Source organism: Cherax quadricarinatus, chromosome 88 (assembly GCF_038502225.1).
Source record: "Cherax quadricarinatus isolate ZL_2023a chromosome 88, ASM3850222v1, whole genome shotgun sequence".
NCBI classification, from domain to species: Eukaryota; Metazoa; Arthropoda; class Malacostraca; order Decapoda; family Parastacidae; genus Cherax; species Cherax quadricarinatus.
The window spans coordinates 443,876-466,665 of NC_091379.1; the positions used below are offsets into that span (position 1 = coordinate 443,876).

At 42.8% G+C, this 22,790-nt stretch overlaps 1 protein-coding gene across 3 annotated transcripts in view; it reads right to left on the reverse strand.

Annotated features, from left to right (window-relative positions):
• Positions 1–22,151, reverse strand: part of LOC128698554 (transcriptional activator Myb) — a 155,292-nt gene extending 133,141 nt beyond the window's left edge. For all 3 annotated transcript variants that reach the window (XM_070103797.1, XM_070103799.1, XM_070103798.1), the window contains exon 1: positions 21,988–22,151. In XM_070103797.1, coding sequence (XP_069959898.1) covers positions 21,988–22,010 — 23 coding nt within the window. In that variant the 5' untranslated portion in view covers positions 22,011–22,151. The remainder of the gene's footprint in view (positions 1–21,987) is intronic.
• Positions 22,152–22,790: the final 639 nt, after the last annotated feature.

Genomic DNA, 22,790 nt, shown 5'->3' on the forward strand with positions numbered 1-22,790 from the left:
CCCCTCGCTCTCCCTTCCCTCCCCTCACTCTCCCTTCCCGTCCCTCCCCTCACTCTCCCTTCCCGTCCCTCCCCTCATTCTCCCTTCCCTTCCCTCCCCTCACTCTCCCTTCCCGTCCCTCTCTCAGTAGTAGTACCAGTTCCTAGTAACCAGTTACCAGTAACCAGTGTACCAGTAGATGACTCACTACCAACCGTCTGCGTGAATCATGACTTTATTCATATTGTTGCTGACCTAGCAGTATTTCAAACACCCCTTCACATATGGGTACTGTGGGCGGTCAGTCTTACGAGAGTGAGCAAGGAGGCAGGTCACGGCTGTTTGGGCACTTCACACACTATCCGTAATATACGTACTGCCAGCCTACGTGAGTATTTCTTTACCCTATCCACGTGTTCGAACCCCACATGATAAATGGTGGCAGCGGTGGGATTGAACTCTTGGATAGTCAAGGTCCATCTGGCTAACCTTCCAGTAGGTTGTTTGTTCTGGAATAAAGGTATAAGTGGAGCATGGTCTGTCAAGACATGAACAGAGTACTGATAAATGTCTCGGAAGTGCTTTAAAGACCATACTATTGCTAAAGCTTCTTGCTCAGTTACTGTATAATTACGTTCAGCCTTTGTAAGGAGTCGGCTAGCAAATGCAACTGCGTTGTACTTGCCATCGGTCTTCTGAGCTAGTACGGCACCTATGCCAATAGAACTAGCATCAGTTGTCAGATAGAAGGGCTTAGAAAAATCTGGAAATTTCAAAATTGGAGCAGATGTTAGCTTTTCTTTTAGAGTTTGGAATGCTCTTTCTTGACGGAAGGCCCAAACAAAAGGAGCATCTTTCTTAAGCAACTCAGTTAGAGGAGCAGCTATGGAAGAAAAATTGGCAATGAAAGATCTATAAAAACCTGCTAAGCCCACAAAGGATCTTACGGCATCAGCAGTTTTGGGAGTTGGAAAATTTAGTACTGCAGTTACTTTACTTTGGTCAGTCGTAACCCCTCTAGGAGTGACTACGTGACCAAGAAACTTAATTTCTGATCTGAAAAATTGACATTTAGACAGTTTGATCTTTAAATTGGCTTCTTCAAGCTTACCAAGTACTACATCAAGTCTTTTCAAGTGTGTATCCACGTCTTTAGACATGACGATTACGTCATCTAAGTACACCATAAGTGCATTACCTATGAGACCTCTAAAGATATTAGTCATGAGCCTTGAGAACGTGATAGGGGAGGATCGTAATCCAAATGCCATACGGAGGAAGTGATAATGACCTGTAGGAGTGGAGAATGCAGTTAGCTCTTGGCTGTCCTCGTGAAGAGGGACTTGCCAAAACCCTTGTAACACCAGGGTTGAAAAGACTTTGTTATCTCCGATGTTACGTAAAAGATCACCCAGTACAGGAAGTGGAAGCGATCTGGAATAGTTTTCGCATTTAACTTCCTAAAGTCAATCACTGGGTGCCAAGTACCATCCTTCTTAGGTACTAGGATCAAGGGTGCATTCCAAGGTGAATTGCTAGGTGCAATAACTCCATCATCAAGCATTTGATTGATCAATTCTTCTGCGACAGCAACTTGTGAATGAGGCATTCTGTACGCAGGTATGTAGATAGGTCTAGTACCAGGTTCAAGTGGAATACGATGGGACAATAAGGTCGTTATACCCATCTTCTCACCTGGTAAGGCAATGGCTTTACGACGTTTGTTCAACAGAGTCAACAAACGCTTGACTTCATCTGGGAAGTCAGTGGGAGCTAAGTCTTTCTCCTCAACTGGTGGAACAGATTGATCCAGTGAAGTGGATGAGGTCTCCCCGGTAGAAATAGCACCGACCCACTGGTCAGGTGACAACTCATCCTCTACCTGAACAGGGTAAGGATAGTGAACTAGGTCAACGAGGTTGGTATTTGCTCTGAGACGAACACTGTGACCCAAAGTGTTAGCAAGGAGTAAATGGATCTTACTGTCTCTTACAACATGTAAGGAAGGTTCAACAAATAAACCTTTGACCTTGCAGGAATCACTGTCAACTAGGACGTTATCACCATCTGGAACATTAGGAACACCAACAGACACTCTAGTGAGAGCACTAGCAGCAACAGACGTCTTTCTGCAAACGGCATGTGACATCAACAAGAGATGGCATTACTAGTTCCAAGTAATCGTTTTCTGACAAGGCATCCCCTGTGGAGAAACTACTACTCGAACTAGCAGTCATTGCAGGGATAGGCTGTGCACTCAAGGCAGTCTGAGTGTCCTCGGACACTTGAGGCAACGGAACACTATCCTGCAAGTCTGAAGGTATAGGTGGAACACGGATGGGAGTGACAGAATTACCAGTGCCTGACCGCTTGGGTACGCTACTGGAGAATGCATTGGCTTGTAAGGACTTAATGCGTACATCATACTCTGCAGCAGTATGACAGATTTCTGATCCAAGCTGGTAACCCCAGAATGGAACGATCAAGTCGTCAATTTGGACATGCCATCGGTACGGGTCGAGCACAATGCGTAAGTCTCGCATGGAAGCAAATCCCAGAAGGTCACCAGGGAAAGTAATCTGGTCGACAACAAGGAAGGAAGCAGTGAAGTCTCTACCTTGGATAGAAAAGGTTAGGGAAGTCCGACCTCGGTCACGCAGGTGAGAACCAGCTACTCCACTAAGGGAGGACACATGAGTCGGTTCTACGAGAAGGACATGTCGTAACTGCTTATCCTTAAACAAACTAGACCTAATAATATTGACTTGCGCACCAGAGTCCATGAACAAATGAACGGGCGCACTATGAACAGATGCTTGCACCATAGGGCCTATGGTTGCATTGGAAGTTATGTGCAAACAAAAAGGTGGATAGCTCTCAGTAGTAGTACCAGTTCCTAGTAACCAGTTACCAGTAACCAGTGTACCAGTAGATGACTCACTACCAACCGTCTGCATGAATCATGACTGTATTCATATTGTTGCTGACCTAGCAGTATTTCAAACACCCCTTCACATATGGGTACTGTGGGCGGTCAGTCTTACGAGAGTGAGCAAGGAGGCAGGTCACGGCTGTTTGGGCGCTTCACACACTATCCGTAATATACGTACTACCAGCCTACGTGAGTATTTCTTTACCCTATCCATGTGTTCAAACCCCACATGATACATCCCCTCACTCTCCCTTCCCGTCCCTCCCCTCACTCTCATTTCCGGTCCCTCCCCTCACTCTCCCTTCCCTTCCCTCCCCTCACTCTCCCTTCCCGTCCCTCCCCTCACTCTCCCTTCCCGTCCCTCCCCTCACTCTCCCTTCCCGTCCCTCCCCTCACTCTCCCTTCCCGTCCCTCCCCTCGCTCTCCCTTCCCGTCCCTCCCCTCGCTCTCCCTTCCCGTCCCTCCCCTCGCTCTCCCTTCCCGTCCCTCCCCTCGCTCTCCCTTCCCGTCCCTCCCCTCACTCACCCGTCCCGTCCCTCCCCTCACTCTCCCTTCCCGTCCCTCCCCTCACTCTCCCTTCCCGTCCCTCCCCTCACTCCCCCTTCCCGTCCCTCCCCTCACTCTCCCTTCCCGTCCCTCCCCTCACTCTCCCTTCCCGTCCCTCCCCTCACTCTCCCTTCCCATCCCTCCCCTCACTCCACCTCCCCTCACTCTACCTTCCCGTCCCTCCCCTCACTCTCCCTTCCCGTCCCTCCCCTCACTCTCCCTTCCTGTCCCTCCCCTCACTCTCCCTTCCTGTCCCTCCCCTCATTCTCCCTTCCCGTCCCTCATTCTCCCTTCCCGTCCCTCATTCTCCCTACCCTTAACACAGTTACACTTGCCTCTCCTTTACCATTCCTCCCCTCCAACAAGAGGGTGCAACAGCAATCACTAAAATCCAATCCCCCAACGAGAGGGTGCAACACCCCTCCCTGCTCCCAGCCACAACACCAACACTTCCCCTTGCAACACAATACGAATGCAACACTCCGTGACCAACACACAACCCGACAGAATGGTCATAACCCCGACGGAAGTACACGCGAGTACACTGATACCAATACATAATAAACGAGGGGAAGGATGGGGTTGTGGACGAAAGATAATACATAGACCGAGGCAAGGATGAGAGAGGATACATGGATGGAGAGAAAGATGAAAGATAATATATGAATAGAGAGAAAGATAGAGAATATATGGACAGATGGAAAGAAATACATGGGTGTAAACAAGGGGGAAAAATATGGAAGAACTCGATAAAAAGTGACGAGTGAATTAATGACGGCGGATACATACAAGTGAAGGATAAGACATAAAACAACTGGCAACTAGTGAGAAACTGGACAGGCGGAGAGGAAACGAAAGAGACGACAGAAAAACTGAACAGGAGGGGAAGGGAAAACAGGACTTAGCGAAGAGGAAACGGAAGGACAGGCGGATGGAAGAAACGGAAGGACGGACGGATAGACAAAAGGTACCTTACCAATACCTCCCCTCCATATCTACCCTCAGTAATCTCCCTCAATTTATCCCTGACCTTTTTCATATCTATCCCTGACAATCTCCCTTTGCGTATCCCTCACCTCCCTCCCCTCCCCTTCATCCCCAGAAACCTCCCTGACAGCTAAGTACAACCACTTCCGGTAATTACATTAGACAGGAATGAGGGAAAGACGAGACGGAGTGTTGGCACGAATGAGCGACAAGGTAGGCCAGAGGGGACCACTCAGGCCTACTGTAAATATATCAAAGTTCTCTCCGTGGCCCCTTCCTATCACGCTGATGGGGGCGTTGACCCCCCAAACATCCTCCAGGTAATGTTAAATTCCAAGTAGCATTTTAATGATATAATCCTGGAAGTCATTTTCTGAATCAAGGTTAGGTTAGATAAGGTTCGTCAGGGAACAGGACAAGTGTCTCCTGACGCGGGTCTTAGTCAGATGATGACCCGCCTTTGGAGCTTTTGGTCATCTGACCGAGGCCTCGCGCTGGCCTACCCCTCCACCCATTTAAAAATTGTTATAACCATGGATAAAGGGCTAAACCCATAGGGGTCGTACAGTGCCTAGAGAATGGAGGTAATCTGGTTTAATGTAGGGAAAATGAAAGGTAAGCTACAGGGAGGTGAGCTACAGGAAGGTAACCTACAGGGAGGTAAGCTAAAGCCTACAGTTCGTACTGGGCCAGCAGTAACAGCCTGGTTGATCCCTGGTCCACCGGAAGGCCTGGTCGTGGACCGGGCCGCGGGGGCGTTGATCCCCGGAATAACCTCCAGGTAGGTAGGTAAACTATGCCAAATGTAGCAGCCGAATCTCAATGAACAGATTCAACAATTCAAAGTGAAGAACTTAAAGAGTATATATCAAGTATACTGCCGCCTCACTTACTGATGAACTGGTCGTTAATCTAGCAACAAAAATATTATTGAATACTTGAGACTATAAAACTGGTTGTGAAGGTGGGGGTCACTCACCCCTGGGAGGGGGTCGTTGAATGATTGTAATGGGTGTGGGAAGCCTGGCGCCACGATTCCTCCTTAGTATACTTTTACCTCTGATATACCTTTAATGCGTTCCGAGAGTTTTTCCGATATCATGGCCAGGCTCGTCTGGTGCTTGTATGGCCAACCAGGTTGTTGCTGTTAGCGGCCCGCTGACCCACATATCCATCACAGCCTCGTTGATCTGGCACCTGGTCAAGATACTTGTCCAGTTTCCTTTTGAAGACTTCTACACTTGTGCCAGCAGTGTTTCTGGTATCTACTGGTAAGATATCAGTAAGATATCCTGAACATACAACTTTTAGCGTGTGTGGGGGGTAGGGGGGCGCGATTTTTTTTCATGTTAAAAGGGGGTCCTGGCACTGGGAAAGGTTGAGAACCACAGCTGTGAGTGCTTCCCAACGAAGGTCAAGAGCCAAGTCATCAGTCTCCCCCTCACAATAACAATCAGCAGACAAGAGTAATGACAAGGTGGGATTAGCTGTTCCCCTTCCTCCAGACATCCCATGCTCATTCCCCCTGTTTTCTGCCAACACTCAGTGACCCCAAGACAAACACTTCCCCTTACACACTCACCAGAGATTACCCATACAGAATCAGGTCACCAAGTACCCTTTCCAGTACAGTGAATATCGATGATTACATTAACATTCGTCACAGTACAAATGTTTACGAGGGCAGGTCCAGCAACATGATATATACAAACAACCGTGCAAAAAAAAAAATGATACAATTGAAATTCAATACTGCAAAAATACGGAGACGTACTATAGACGGTCTAGCAGTTCCGTATGCGAACAACATCCAGTCCCCTATACAACATAAGCCACCGGCAACACCAAATATCACAGGAGCTTGCAGAGGCAACCTTGGAGTAACCCTGACAACATAGCATCTCCAGCCGTGACCAAACCACCCTTAGTACCAACAAAAAAAAGGTAGGAGAGATTTTATACACCTTAGTTAAAAAATGAATGCAAGCTAATAAAAAGACTTAGTCCTACCTTCTCCCCTCTCACTTTTTTTTTTTTTTGCCTCAATAGTGAGTCCCTGAGAAGAAAGGTGAAGGTAAGGAACCGGCGCTGAGACAAGACTCAAGAGGAGGTATGGACAGCCATGGGAAGCCAAGGGAAAACGATGGGACAGAATGGTTACGCATGGGAAGACACGAGAAGGGAAGAGATGGGACACGAGGGGCAGGCATGTGAAGGGGCGAAGAAATGGAAGGCAAGGAGTAGGCGTGAGAAATGAAGGAAAGGTAAAAGAACGAATGGAACGCAAGTAGTAGACATAAGAAGGTAGGTAAAGGGATCAGAAGGGATTGTCACAGCTGAAAAGGTGAGTAGCTGGGTAAAGGGAGAGGAATGTGAAGGGAGGGAGAAACAAAGTAGACAGAGAGGGAGAGAGAGGGGGGAGAGGAAGAGAGGGATATGGAAGGAGTGAGGGGTGAGGCAAGGCTAGGAAGGGGGTTATGATGTACAGTGGGTGAGAGGGGGCCATGATAATTTGCATACCATAAAAGGGAGGATAACTCCCCCCCTCTCCCTGCCCTCACCCCACAAACATGTGATACTTGCACATACCAGAGCCCCACCCAAAATAACAATTATCTTAATAAATACATTCACCTCTTGTAGTATATTAATACAAACTCCTATACCAACTTGAGCCCACCAAGAAAAATACCACAAGTGGGAAACACACTTTTGCAAAAGCCTTTGACAAGTACGACCATGGAGTAACTGCTCATAAAATGTGCCGAGGAAATAACTAGAAAATGGGCAAATGTATATTTAACTTGCTAACTAAAAGACCCCAAAAAGAACAGTAAACAGTAAAATCTGGGGTTGCTGCAGTGAAGAGTTGTGTTCCACAAGGCAGACTTCTCACCCCACTTATCTTTCTCATATTTGACATACACACGGACGTATGCCAGAGCTCGCCACCTACAGTCCAACGTATGCACCACAACCCGGCTGATCAGGAGCTGTTTTTTTTTAGGCACCTGTCGAGTTCCCTTCTAAAGACAGCCAAGAATTTGATGATAATCCTCTATGTATCAAGGAAGGGTGTTGAGTCGAGGTCCCTTAACACTTACTGAGTTCTCTGTGTACTCATCGCTCCCACTGAGAGAATTCGATAAGTGTAAGGAACTACGACTCTTCAACACCCTCTCTTCATGCCATGAGGTCGATTACCAAGAGCATGGCCCAGTAGGCCTGCTGCAGTGCTCCTTCTGCCATCTGCTCCTGGCTGTCATCAAGTGGGAACTTAACAGATTCTTCATAACAGTTCCTGATCAGCCGGGTTGTGGTGCATAGAGAGAGACGTCAGTCAATATTTCAGTCTCGGGATGGCTGGGAAATGGAATAACCTACAGAAGGATGTGGCAGAAGCACACTACGACAGGGCCCTTGTGGCAGGGAATTAGTGGAACCTGTTGTGTGGAAAGGCGGAGGCAGACACAGACTCGAATCCCCGCAACCACAACTTGGCGACTACAGGAGTTTGGTGCACCAGGTGTTCCCACGGGGTCTCTGTGGTGGGTGTAATGCCACTCTGTTCGTGAGAATATTCACTCCCTCTCCCCTGGGGTTTGTCTGTCTGTCTGTCTGTCTGTCTGTCTGTCTCTCTCTCTCTCTCTCTCTCATGGGAGACCGTAAACCTGATTTATAGTTTCTTAATGAGTAATAAAGCGCCTGGGAAGGGGAAGACAGTTACAATTACTTGCTTTACACTCCCTGATCACCCACTGCATCAGTATCTACATTGGTCACCTAGCGATACCAATACATTCCCTATATTTATTACTATATAAGGTACAGCTTATTGCACAATGGATATTAAGTAGCACAGTAAGGTTATATATATATATATATATATATATATATATATATATATATATATATATATATATATATATATATATATATATATATATATATATATATATATTAAATCACTCTAATTTCTCTGAGATGACAATGTTATTACTCATTACTTGGCTTGGTGTATTCACTCAGTATTACATGTAGGAGAAGACCCCACTCCACCACCACCACCACATTCACTCAGTCCCGCATGTTGTTACCTTTACAGGTGTCCAAGACACCCACCTCCCCTGCCTTGCCACACCAACTAGAGACCTCTTGAGTAGTCAGATGGAGATAATTACCACCCTGCCAGTCACTATATCACAATATATCTCTTTCAAACAATAGCAAGGCACATTATCCTAAACCCTCTCTTGGTACAGGTGTTCAAAACCATCATTACATAAATAACAAAAAAAGGCACAATACCGTGACTGGAGCGATACACAAATAACCCGCACATAAAAGAGAGAAGCTTACGACGACGTTTCGGTCAGACTTGGACCATTGACAACGTCACACTGTGTGACTTTGTCAATGGTCCAAGTCGGACCGAAACGTCGTCGGAAGCTTCTCTCTTATGTGCGGGTTATTTGTGTATTGTGTAAACCATCATTACCTTTCGACAGGTGTCCCACACTTTCATTCCTTGCTACAGGTGTCCCAAACCACCACCACTCGCTACAGGTGTACTCAACACCTACCCTTCAATCAATACCTCTCACATTACCCTGTACATATACACCCTAACCTCCTAATCAACTAGTGACCCTGGACTGCGTACAGCGAAATGCGGGAAGGTAGTACTAGCAAGCTAACCAATCAGACCACGAGCCACAAGACCTGGTTTGAGACCAGGGCAGGAGGGACTGAGGAGCTTCTCAAACAACAGTATCCGTTCAACCAAGTTGAATGGATATATCCTTGCCTGTGGTAACAAGCGTCAGGGGATCACTTCGCAAGTGAATATCCCAGTAAAACCATACAAAGTATTATTCCAGCGTTAGCAAAATGCTGATAAGTTGGTGAAAGTCAGTCACAGTGAAGACGTCTGACTGTCCTTGAGATGAGATAATAGGAGGCAAGCCGTCACATACCCACATGCTCAACACTGCCTCAAGAGCTACACATGTTAACGAGAGGGACATTTAACTCCAGAGAAACACAACTGCCTCAGGAACACCCAGCCTGCTACGGGATCAGGCCCTCGGAAGATAATCCTCAGAACCACTAGACATAACACCTATTTCTTATATCACAACACCTCTAATGTTTTCCAATAGCGAAGAGCCAAGAGCCGACTTAGCATCACTTTCGTAATAAAATTAGTCCACAATTTTATCACATCAGTTTGGATATATCCCAGGTTGTCGTAATCCATACCCACCACAGCCTGGGTCAACCAGTGGTCCGCCAGCTGCAACAGCTGGATGAATAGGCAAATACCAGACAAGCCTGGCTCAGGGTCGGGCTAGCCTGGATGAACAGGCAAATGCCCAAACAAGTCTGGTTCAGGGTCGGGTTGTGGGAGTAGGAAAACTCTCGAAACCCATCAAAGTTATATCAGTGTAATAGGTATACATGGTTTCTTGTTGGCAGAGTGAGCTAACATTAGCTATCCCGTTTATCTTGTCAAAAAATATTTTTGTTAGATAGCAGTATCAGGCCCAGATTACACATGTAAACACTGACCACACAACCAACACTTCAAGACTCTCCTTCCTCCACCTACCACAGAGAAACTGTGATAGCCCAGACAAAAAGGTGTTGGGGGTGTAGTGCTGTGTAAAGTGGTGTCCCACAAGCTTCTGTACTGGGACCAGCATTGTTCTTAATACACATCAACATATATATTAAGATCCATGCATATCCCTGATTGCTGACAATGCAAAACTAATGAGAAGTTATAATAGAGAAAACAAGGGAAGGCTACAAGGCGACCTGGACAGACTTGTCACAGGTGGTTACTGACTTGAACCTAGCAAGTGCTAAGTTATGAAAATATTGAAAGGATTGACGATTCCCCTCTTCAAATTATTAGTATTATAATTATTATTGCTAAGCCTGCTGGCCTACTGCAGCATATCTCCATTTTATAAAAGCAAAAGTAGAGTACCCAGCCATTATTTTGACTTGAATGTCACAAAATTTATTAAAAACAATCACTACACATATAGCAACACTACACATGTAGCAGCACTACACATGTAGCAGCACTACACATGTAGCAGCACTACACATGTAGCAGCACTACACATGTAGCAACACTACACATGTAGCAGCACTACACATGTAGCAACACTACACATGTAGCAGCACTACACATGTAGCAACACTACACATGTAGCAACACTACACATGTAGCAGCACTACACATGTAGCAGCACTACACATGTAGCAGCACTACACATGTAGCAGCACTACACATGTAGCAGCACTACACATGTAGCAGCACTACACATGTAGCAGCACTACACATGTAGCAGCACTACACATGTAGCAACACTACACATGTAGCAGCACTACACATGTAGCAACACTACACATGTAGCAGCACTACACATGTAGCAACACTACACATGTAGCAGCACTACACATGTAGCAACACTACACATGTAGCAGCACTACACATGTAGCAACACTACACATGTAGCAGCACTACACATGTAGCAGCACTACACATGTAGCAACACTACACATGTAGCAGCACTACACATGTAGCAACACTACACATGTAGCAGCACTACACATGTAGCAGCACTACACATGTAGCAGCACTGCACATGTAGCAGCACTACACATGTAGCAGCACTACACATGTAGCAACACTACACATGTAGCAGCACTACACATGTAGCAACACTACACATGTAGCAACACTACACATGTAGCAACACTACACATGTAGCAGCACTACACATGTAGCAACACTACACATGTAGCAGCACTACACATGTAGCAACACTACACATGTAGCAGCACTACACATGTAGCAACACTACACATGTAGCAACACTACACATGTAGCAGCACTACACATGTAGCAACACTACACATGTAGCAACACTACACATGTAGCAGCACTACACATGTAGCAACACTACACATGTAGCAACACTACACATGTAGCAACACTACACATGTAGCAGCACTACACATGTAGCAGCACTACACATGTAGCAACACTACACATGTAGCAACACTACACATGTAGCAGCACTACACATGTAGCAACACTACACATGTAGCAACACTACACATGTAGCAGCACTACACATGTAGCAACAACACTACACATGTAGCAACATCACCACACATGTAGCAACATCACCACACATGTAGCAACATCACCACACATGTAGCAACATCACCACACATGTAGCAACATCACCACACATGTAGCAACATCACCACACATGTAGCAACAACACTACACATGTAGCAGCACTACACATGTAGCAACACTACACATGTAGCAACACTACACATGTAGCAGCACTACACATGTAGCAACACTACACATGTAGCAACACTACACATGTAGCAGCACTACACATGTAGCAACACTACACATGTAGCAACACTACACATGTAGCAGCACTAGACATGTAGTAGCACTACACATGTAGCAACACTACACATGTAGCAGCACTACACATGTAGCAGCACTACACATGTAGCACTACACATGTAGCAGCACTACACATGTAGTAGCACTACACATGTAGCAACACTACACATGTAGCAGCACTACACATGTAGCAACACTACACATGTAGCAGCACTACACATGTAGCAACACTACACATGTAGCAACACTACACATGTAGCAACACTACACATGTAGCAACACTACACATGTAGCAACACTACACATGTAGCAACACTACACATGTAGCAGCACTAGACATGTAGCAGCACTAGACATGTAGCAGCACTAGACATGTAGCAGCACTAGACATGTAGCAGCACTACACATGTAGTAGCACTAGACATGTAGCAGCACTACACATGTAGCAGCACTACACATGTAGCAGCACTACACATGTAGCAGCACTACACATGTAGCAGCACTAGACATGTAGTAGCACTGCAACCTTCGACTAATGAACCATAATATACACTAACAACTGCTGTATTTTTAGAAAATGTTAATTTGTATACACGGTATATAAAAGTAATAATGAAAATATTATATTTGTTAAAATGAAACAATGTCAAAAAACAATAAAATATTAGACTTCAGTGTAATTCATATCAGCATCGTCAGTGTCAAATAAAATATAGCCAACATAAAACACAAATGAAAATTACAGCAGTCATTCAAACATATCTATGCAAGTAAGAGGATACCAGATTCCTCTTAGACACAAGTGACTAAGAGGAATCTGGTATCTGTTGGTGGTTCTGGGGATTATATTCCCTATAGTCCAGTCTCACACTAGGCTTCTATTATCAAAATAGTTATAATCATAACCTTAAATTTTAAAGGGGTGGAGGGTAAGCCAGCAGAAGGCCTCGGCCAGATGATCCAAAGCTGCTATGGCAGGTCATCATATGACTCAAAGCAGGTGAAATTGCAGTGTACAGAGAACCTTTACTGCACGTATAAGTTCTGTCAAGCACCTTAACTACTGGGAACGCTTGGAAGCACTTGACTTGTACTCATTGGAACGCAGGAGAAAGAGATAGTATATCATAATCTACACTTGGAAAATCCTAGAAGGAATGGTCCCGAATCTGCACACAAAAATAACTCCCTATGAAAGTAAAAGACTGGGCAGGTGATGCAAAATACCCCAATTAAAAGTAGGGGCGCCATTGGTACACTAAGGGAAAACACCTTAAGTGGCCGGGGCCCAAGACTGTTCAACAGCCTCCCACCAAGCATAAGGGGAATTACCAATAAACCCCTGGCTGCCTTCATGAGAGAGTTGGAGAGATACCTAAAGTCAGTGTCGGACCAGCCGGGCTGTGGTTTGTACATTGGACTGCGTGTGGCCAGCATTAACAGCCTGGTTGATCAGGCCCCAATCCACCAGGCGGCCTGGTCGTGGACCGGGCTGCGGGGGCATTGATCCCTGGAATAACCTCCAGGTAGACCCCAGGTAGACCAAGACCCACATCAGAAAATACTTGTCCTGTTTCTTGACAAATCTTATTAAACTTAACCAAACTTCCTAGGGTGGAAAGGAACAATTACAAGATTAAGAACTATACCTTTAATGAGTTCCGAGACTCTTTCTACTCCTGGAGCCCGGGCATGGGCCAGGCTTGTCTGCTGCATGCCTGGTGAACCAGGCTGTTGCTGCTGTTTTAAGCAGTACAGTAATTAGGGACGGGATACCAAATTATCTGCAGATACCGAGACCCATACTCAATTTTAGGCCAATGATGCCATCAAAATAAACCAATACAAAGTGATATCAATACTCAATTTTTGGCCAATGATGCCATCAAAATAAACCAATACAAAGTGATATCAATACTCAATTTTAGGCCAATGATGCCATCAAAATAAACCAATACAAAGTGATATCAATACTCAATTTTTGGCCAATAACAATAACATCAAAGTAAGCCTATCTGAAGCCAAGGCAAAAGTGCACTAGTGTTTGCAAGAAAATTTACACCTGACATTCGTTTCAATGTTTTCCAGTACATTTATGCCCACTGTATAATATGGAGACCAGAAATGTGAGGTACATTCTAAATAAGGACTAGTCAATAATAATTTGGGCTGACGTATGACCAATGAATTACTGTAACATATCAAGATGTACTATATAAGTGAAAGAAGCCCTGGTATTAAACTATGAAGGAAAACACCATAAGTGTCCGGGGCCCAAAACTGTTCAACAGCCTCCCATCAAGCATTAGGGGAATTGCCAATAAGCCCCTGGCTGCCTTCAAGAGAGAGCTGGGCAGATACCTAAAGTCAGTGCCGGATCAGCCGGGCTGTGGCTCGTATGTTGGACTGCGTGCGGCCAGCAGTAACAGCCTAGTTGATTAGGCCCTGATCCATCAGGAGGCCTGGTCATGGACCGGGCCGCGGGGGCGTTGATCCCCGGAATAACCTCCAGGTAACCAGGGACTGCAGGACTTGGTGTTTGCAATACAATTTTTCTGATTTAGATAAAAGAATTGCAAGAAGGAATAAAAAATAATATAAACATGCTTCCAGATGATGCAAAGACTAGACAAAATGCATCACAAAAATATCTGAATCCCTTCAGGAAAACCTGGATATGATGAATAGTGGCACGAGAGATGACTAATGGAACTTAGCAATTTTAGGTGGATAAATGCCATGTAACAGACATATGAGAAAGAAATAGAGCAAAAAAGTGCCTCTAGAAAAATATATAGTGCATGAAAAATATTAAGTAATAGACAGAGAGAGACCCAGGAGTTACCAGTAAAGAAAAATTTATTGACCAGGAAATGCCATAAAACTAATGAAAACATTACTCAGACAAAAATGTAAGCATTAAAACAGAGTCTGCACCTAAAATGTAAATTGGAGAAGCTAGAAAAAGTCCAAAGAGGTATACAAAATGTTTCCTTCACAGACCAAGTGATAGAACATAGAAGTAGGTTACAAGGAGACAGTACAGTGTACTACAGTCACTTAAATTCTTTGATAAATATTGTACTGCATATGACTGATTAAATACCAAAGACAGGACATAAGGAGCATAGAGCTCTGGCCTGGTAGGCAACACTCTTGCCTCACACAGTGCGTGAGGTGAGCATGTTGAGGCGAGAGACCCCGAGTGTCCGTGGTTCGATCCCTGGCAAGGGTGGAAACGTTGAGCATGTTTCCTTACACCTTCTGCCCCTTTCACCTAGCAGGCATGTAACTAGGTGTTAACGGACTGGTGTGGGTCACATCCTGGGGGACAACAAAATTTAAGGACCCTGATGGAAACAAGACAGACAGTCCTCGATAGCGCGCTGACTTTCTTGGGGTTATCCTGAGTGGTTAACTCTCTGGGGTTAAAAATCTGAACAAAATCTTATCTCTTACAGTACTGTATTTTTCTTTTTAAAGTCTAAGGCATCTTTCAAGTATGGTATAATAAGCACACCATCGAACATGGCTTACTTATTTATGTAGTATATACAAAATTATGAATTCAACTTAAGTACTGGAGGGTCCCTAACTTTTATGCCTCATCTTCCAGATGTTTTAGCTTATCAACAAATTGTCAGTGCAGTATAAAAAAAACTAGTTATAAGGCTGGCTAAGATTCACATGTGGTTCCTGTAAGTCCTGTTTGTAAATGTGAATGCAATTACCTATTTGTAGCCACAGAAGCAGTGCTATGCTTGAAGTGTGCCATCTTCATTAATGTTCATCATACGGCATTTTCATTTCCAATGGTTTTAGCACTTCCCACTTACTACCTCCTCTTTCACTTTATTCCATTCTTCTACCACTCTAATTGTAAAGAAAAATTTCATAGTATCCCTTCTCCTCTACTTTTTCCTAATTTACATCTGTGGTTCCTTTATCTCTGTTGAAGGTACAGTACAGTACAGTATGCCCCAACCTAGAAGGCTTCACATTTATGACATTGACATTTTGGACCCAATTAATTTCTTACGAACAAGTGACTTCCACTTTTGATAGTGGGGACTACTTACACTGGCAAAGTGTAAGTAGTCCCCAGCCACAAGCTAGTGCTAGTGCTAGTGCTTGTCTGAGTAATGTTTTTATTAGTTTTATGACATTTCCTGGTAAACATTCTGCCTATGCTTTAAATACTCTCATCCCCACATCTTCACTGTAGTCTGTACCTTGGATAACAGCTGTGCATCTTGATCAGAAAGTTTAACAGTACTAGTGATAGCCAAGAGCCACAAAAAAAGAAAATCTACTGCCTTTGAGGTGAATTATACGCAGTTTAAAAAAACAATGAAGTTAAAAGAATGGGTAAAACTCTTGTGGGAAAAATATTAATTGATATTAATTACAGAAAATTAGGGCTCAGGAACACGTCAATTCATTTTACATTATTTCTTGTGGGGAAAATAGGCTCCGAGTACTGAACAATCGACTTACAATGAACTACTGGGATCTTCTACATTAACATTCATTCTTTCAAAATCTTTTTTAACCTCTTATGTTGTTCTACAATATATCGCCTTTACACGCTCTCAGCCAGCACGAGCATCTTTGGTGTTTTCAGCCTTTCATCATAGCTCATTTGTCTGCTTTAGGATTCATTTTGCAGCTTATTTTTGGGCCTTATTTCTATCTGATCAATATGCTTGACAGGCATGGACAACAAACAACAGTTGCATATTACAATTTCAACTTAATATATATTGTAGACATCTTTTTTCAGTAACTCACTATACGTATATTGGAAGTCTCTCGTGAGGAAATTTACTGAAACTTACTGAAAATCTGTGCAACTTGGGGACCCTATTATAAAGCCTGGAACACAAATTTCCAGTTTGGCAGCTTCATCACTGCACTACCAACTCATGGTACAGTATTACAGTATTAGTACATACAAAACTCTCTCCTTAAGTTTAGGCTTGAGCTGGTCAATGTCACTACTGGCTTTAAATGTTGACCTTTGATAAGTTGATAGTTTTAGATTATTATTATTATTATTACAATCAAAGCTAAGTACTAAACCCACAAGGTCATACGCTGTATGACCCGTGTGTGTTTACTGTGGTTTTGATTATAGGCATCACAAAGATTTTTTATTCACTTCCCTAAGTAAATTTTCATGTTGATTTAGATACATAACCCACTCAAAAATTGAGGCAACATAATCTTGACAGGTTATTGGCAATTCTTTAAACGTGATTGGACAATTTATAATTTGTTTTCCATTTTTTTTTGTCAGCAGAGTACTGCACTGTACTATGATGATCATGCAGGTCTATATGAATTCCTATAAGATCCCGACTTAGTATTTGTACCTGCCAATAAAGGTATTCTGGCATCTGCTTGTTTATGACTGGATTCTCAATCATTTTTTCTGATAAGCAGTCATCAAAGGATGAATACCAGTGATCTCACCAACATTCCCAAGTTACTAATTGGTCAGAATTCTTCAATATTTTCCTACAGGAAAATATAAATACATATCGCAAAATTATCTGTAAGCACTAACCTAATACATACATACAATGTAACCCAACCAAAACTAAGCCTAAATTATGTTCAATAGCTCATGTTTATATTTTACCAAGTCAAAATGTCTGCCTCCTGGACAACTCTTAAGATTTCAGTGACTTGGAAATTCGAGTTTACAGGACACCCCTAAATATTTGTATCTATTGTACTATTACTAGAGTCCAAGTTAGATAACATTTTTAACTATATATTCTATCTTTACCAAACACTAATAGGGCATTTTCATCTGCATACAGTAAGGGTTTGCATTCAACATCAGTGGGTATATCGTACTTCATACATAGAAGAAAAATTGGGGGACAAGATACTTCCTTGCGATACTCCATGTGTTATTGGCAAAGATTCCGATTTAGTTTTCTCGGCTTTAATAGCTCATTGTTGTTTATGCAAGACCAGAACCAGATCTGGAAACCTTTCCAAAGAATATTTCATGATTTACTGAGTTAAATATTTTTTTTAAGTCTAATAACACTAAAGCAAACAAATCACATGACAGCCAAATGCTAAAACTTGTCTGCCACAGATCTGAGCCCCACCCATTCTGTGATTTATAAGTCTAAGGTTACCATCCCTGCAAAATTTCTTTGCAATGCTTGGTTCCAGTGTGGTCTGCAGAATGTGCAGTATTTACCAAGTGCCAGATGAGCAAGATTCCCTGGAGCCTGACTGATAATGGTATAGTAACTAATATTATTTTCATGCCAAGTAGCAAAATGAGAGAGAGATACAGGATAACAGATACATGGAAAGTACTGTAGGGCCTTGTCCCAAATCTTCACACTGTCATTCTGCATGCTGCACATACTGTTTGATGCATCCAAGTCTTTCTACTCCCACAGCCCAGCCATGGCCAGCAAGAGATATGAGAGAATGTGTAAAATAAACCCTGTAAAAGCCAGAGGCACTGTAGGCACAATACTAACACTGTATTAACATGAACAGTCCCAGATTTTTTAACATCTTGGCAGAAGATTTCAGAAACACTCCTAGAATAAGTATAGAAGCCTTTAAGAGGAAATTTGACACTTTCCTCTGCCAAATGCTGATCAACCAGGCTGTGAAGGATACATGGGCCAGCAGGGAGGGGGAGCACCAGCAGGGAGAGGGGGCACCAGCAGCAGTAAGTTTATTTATGTACAGTTTGGAGGGATATGTTGTGTATCTTTATACGTATATGCTTCTAAACTGTTGTATTCTGAGCACCTCTGCAAAAACAATGATTATGTGTGAGTGTGGTGAAAGTGTTGAATGATGATGAAAGCATTTTCTTTTTGGGGATTTTCTTTCTTTTTTGGGTCACCCTGCCTCGGTGGGAGACGGCCAACTTGTTGAAAAAAAAAAATAAGTACAATTATCATAGTGTAAATTACCTAGGATAACTCCCTGCCTGTCAAAAAAAAACAAAATTCAGAGTGACTTGTTTCCATTGGGGTTGACCAGGCAAACACTAACAAACCTGATCCAGGACCAGGATTTGAGAGTAGGAAAACCTGGATGTTAGCTGACTGCTGTGGGTAATATCCTGAGCGACAAGATTAAAGGGCCCCAATGGAAATAAGACAGATCGTCCTGAATGACACACTGACTTTACTGGAACCCGGATGAATAACCCTCTGGGTCTAGAAATCCGAAGAGAATGCTGTCTCAATTCTCAAAACTCAACAAAGGTATATCAAAGGTAACATCATGAAACACTGAGTGTCTTCTACCTGGAAGTAGAAGTCTACCTGATGTGTTGTAAGGATGTCAACACCTCTGAGGCTCAGTCTTTAAAACAAAAATACATTAGAAAAATGCATAAATAGGACAGCATGGGTGTAAACAAGGCCTGGCATGAATGGGCCAATAGACTTAGGGTACATTCTCTTAATTCTTATGCTCACATTGTAATAATGTTGGTAAAATTGCCAACAATATGTTAAGTAAAAGGACACGCTTGTGTCCTTTTACTTAACATATAAACTGCTCATAGTTCATACTATAGCCATAATAAAGCAAAGTAATGTTATTTATACAAACTTCTTTGGATGATTAGTCTTCCCGACCATTTATACTGACTTTAGTTCTTTCACAAAAACCTCTCAATAGGCCGCCAATGCAGCCATAATACCCATATCCAAAGACAATATATCTTAATTTTAGCCAAGTTACTTTTGTTGTTATATAAGATTGGGAAAATTACTCAACTTTCAAAGCCAGTAATAACAATAATAATTCAAAACATACCCAGCCATAAATGGTACAATGACGAAGAAATAGTAAAAGTTTATATTCAAGAGTGGCAGTATTATTACATTAATATTGGTAGAATTACCAAAAATATGTTAAATAAACGGACATGGCTTAATAAAGCTCCTGGAGAGTGAAACGTTGCCACAATAAAATGTAACATTAGTCGCTCTTGTGTCCTTTTACTTAACAGTATTATTACATTCATGCAGGAAGCACTAAACCCATAGGGGTCATACAGCACCTGAGAGAATGGAAGGCATTCAGGCTTCATTCAAGGAATTGGAGTACAGGTCTAATTCCTTTGATCACAAACATCAAGGAACCTCTCTTGAAGGGAAGTGACAGTAACACCTTATATACAGTATGTGTGAACATAGTGCCCTCAGAACAAGGACAACAATGAAAATAAGTCACTGGATTTTATGGGTTATCCTAGGGAATTTACACATACAGTGGAACCTCAAAAATCGAACTGCTCCCAACACGACCAATTATGTAAGTGTATTTTTGTAAGTGCTTTTATAAGTGTATTTTTGAGGGTCTGAAATGGACTAATCTAATTTACATTATTCCTGATGGGAATAAATTCATTCGGTAAAGGCACTCGAACAGCCTTCTGGACCGAAGAAAGTTCGATATTTGAGGTTCCACTATATGTATGATAATTGTACCTATGTGTACCTGTACCTAAGTAACTTATTAAACTACTGTACAAATCTGTACTACTGTTTTCAAAACCATTTGTATATTTTTCTGAATAAAACTTACAAATTTTAATTTTGTTGTCACTGGCGTTATAATTATTATAATCATGGGGGAGCGCTAAACTCGTTGGATTATACAGCGCATGTGGGGGAGGGGGATGGGAGGTATTCAGGCTTAATTCAGGGAAGTGGAGCACAGATCCAATTCCCCAGATCAAGAGCCCCTCACCAGCATCAAGGAACCTTCCTGGTGTTATGTCTTCACTATTTATTTGCAAGATAAAAACCCTTCAAGGAGTGTGTTATAACTCTGGTAAAGAGCCCTTGATTCAAGGAAATGAAGCTGCTCCTCAGCTCAGACTTTATTACCACCCATTTCCCTAGTTACTATACGACTCCCTATCGGTTTTGCCCTGTCCAATAATAATATTTCAAAATTAAAAAATACATCTTTTCCACAGTATATAATGTTTACTGTATATGTTGCAAAATACCGTTAAGCACAAAGACAAATAAAATCAAAATGACAAATAGCAATAATAGCTGTATGACTTGTGGGTTTAGCGCTTATGATTGTAATAATAGTATAAAAAATAAATTTAAAAAATACAATAACAGTAATCATAAAATAATTTTTATTATATAAAACATGTGTAGTGGTGATTTAAACCTAAATAAACCTTTGTTTTTTCTATTAAGTGTCAAGACTACCCAGGTTCCTACCAGCACTTGTGTGACCTCTCAAGGCCCAGGTTGTGACCAGACAGGTCAACCAGGCTGTTGCTGGAACTATCATCACAAATGCAGTATAATACAATCCTTTATTCACTACGTTTCGCCCACACAGTGAGCTTTAAAGTCACAAACAGATCTACCACCTCTACCTGGGTAATCTGTTTGTGACTTGACAAAGTTTAGTGTGTGGGCGAAACGTTGTCTATAAAGGATCACATTATACTGTATCTACCTTTGAAGAGTTTGGAGAGTTATCTACTCTGAGCCCGGCCATGGGCCAGGCTCGTCTGGTGCTTGAAAACCTCGGTTGATTAATTCATCGTATCGGTATTTTACAGCATTTGTCTCCAGGTTGTTGCTACCAGCAGCCCACAGACAATGGGGAAGCGCTAAACCCGTACCGAAGACACGAAGGCAGTCGTGTTTGATACGAGGAATGAGGAATCGAGCAGCTCCATTTCCCCCCGTATGATTTATTCTCAATATCAACTTTATTGATGTAATAAGGCATGTATTGGCTTGATGGAGGTAGCGAGCGAAACGTCGCTACGTGTGTTAGTAATTGTAAATGTTATCTATTTATCCGAGTGTTTTTGTGATAAGGATGTGGTTACTGTTAAATCACGTCTATTAACGTGAAAATAACCCCGTTAATATCATACACACGTATTATATAACACTGTATACACCCCTGAGTGTAGGTTGGTGTATATGGGGAGCTAAACCCTGCAAGATATAACAAAATAATAACTACCCCATATTAGGCAGAGGTGGCGACTGATACCTCTCAGCTGATGGCCCCACGTCAACACATTTCACCCTCTACTCACCTGTGGGCGCTGCTCTGAGACATTATTTCCGACGGGGTAAAGTCACTATCATATTAGTTATGATTCACTATCACTAGGGGCTCAGTGTGTCACTATTTAAGCACTTAAAATGGGAGAAGAGTGGGAGAGTAGCGCGCCACACCACCACTTCTCTCACAACAACATGGCCGCTTGTATTTTGGCGCCTAAACCTGTGCTGTTGCCGCCGCTTCTGATTGGTTGAGCTAGCCATACACACCTCACCTGATTGGCTGGTAATGCGCACCCGATACTGCGCATCTCACCCCCCCACTACCCCCATTTCCAATTTTGTTATCCCCTATTTCCCAGGGAAATTCTCATGAAGTTTCCCCCCATCACCCAGGGAAATTCTGATAAAGTTCCCTCATCACACAGGGAAATTCTTATGAAAATTCCCCCATCACCCAGGGAAATTCTCATGAAATTCCCCCATTGTCCAGGGAAATTATCATGAAATTCCCCCATTGTCCAGGGAAATTCTCATAAAATTCCCCATCACTCATGGAAATTCTCATGAAATTCCCCCATTGTCAAGGGAAATTCCCAAGAAATTTCCCCATTGTCCAGGGAAATCTTCCTGAAATTCCTTGTTGTCCAGGGAAATCCTGAAATCCCCCATTACCGAGGAAAATCCTCCTGAAACCTCATTACCTGAGAAAATCTTCCTAAAATTCACTATCATTCAAGAAAATCCTGAAATCCCCTATCACTCAGGAAAATCTTTCTGAAATTCCCATTATCTACGAAAATCTTCATGAAATCTCCATCACCCATGAAAATTC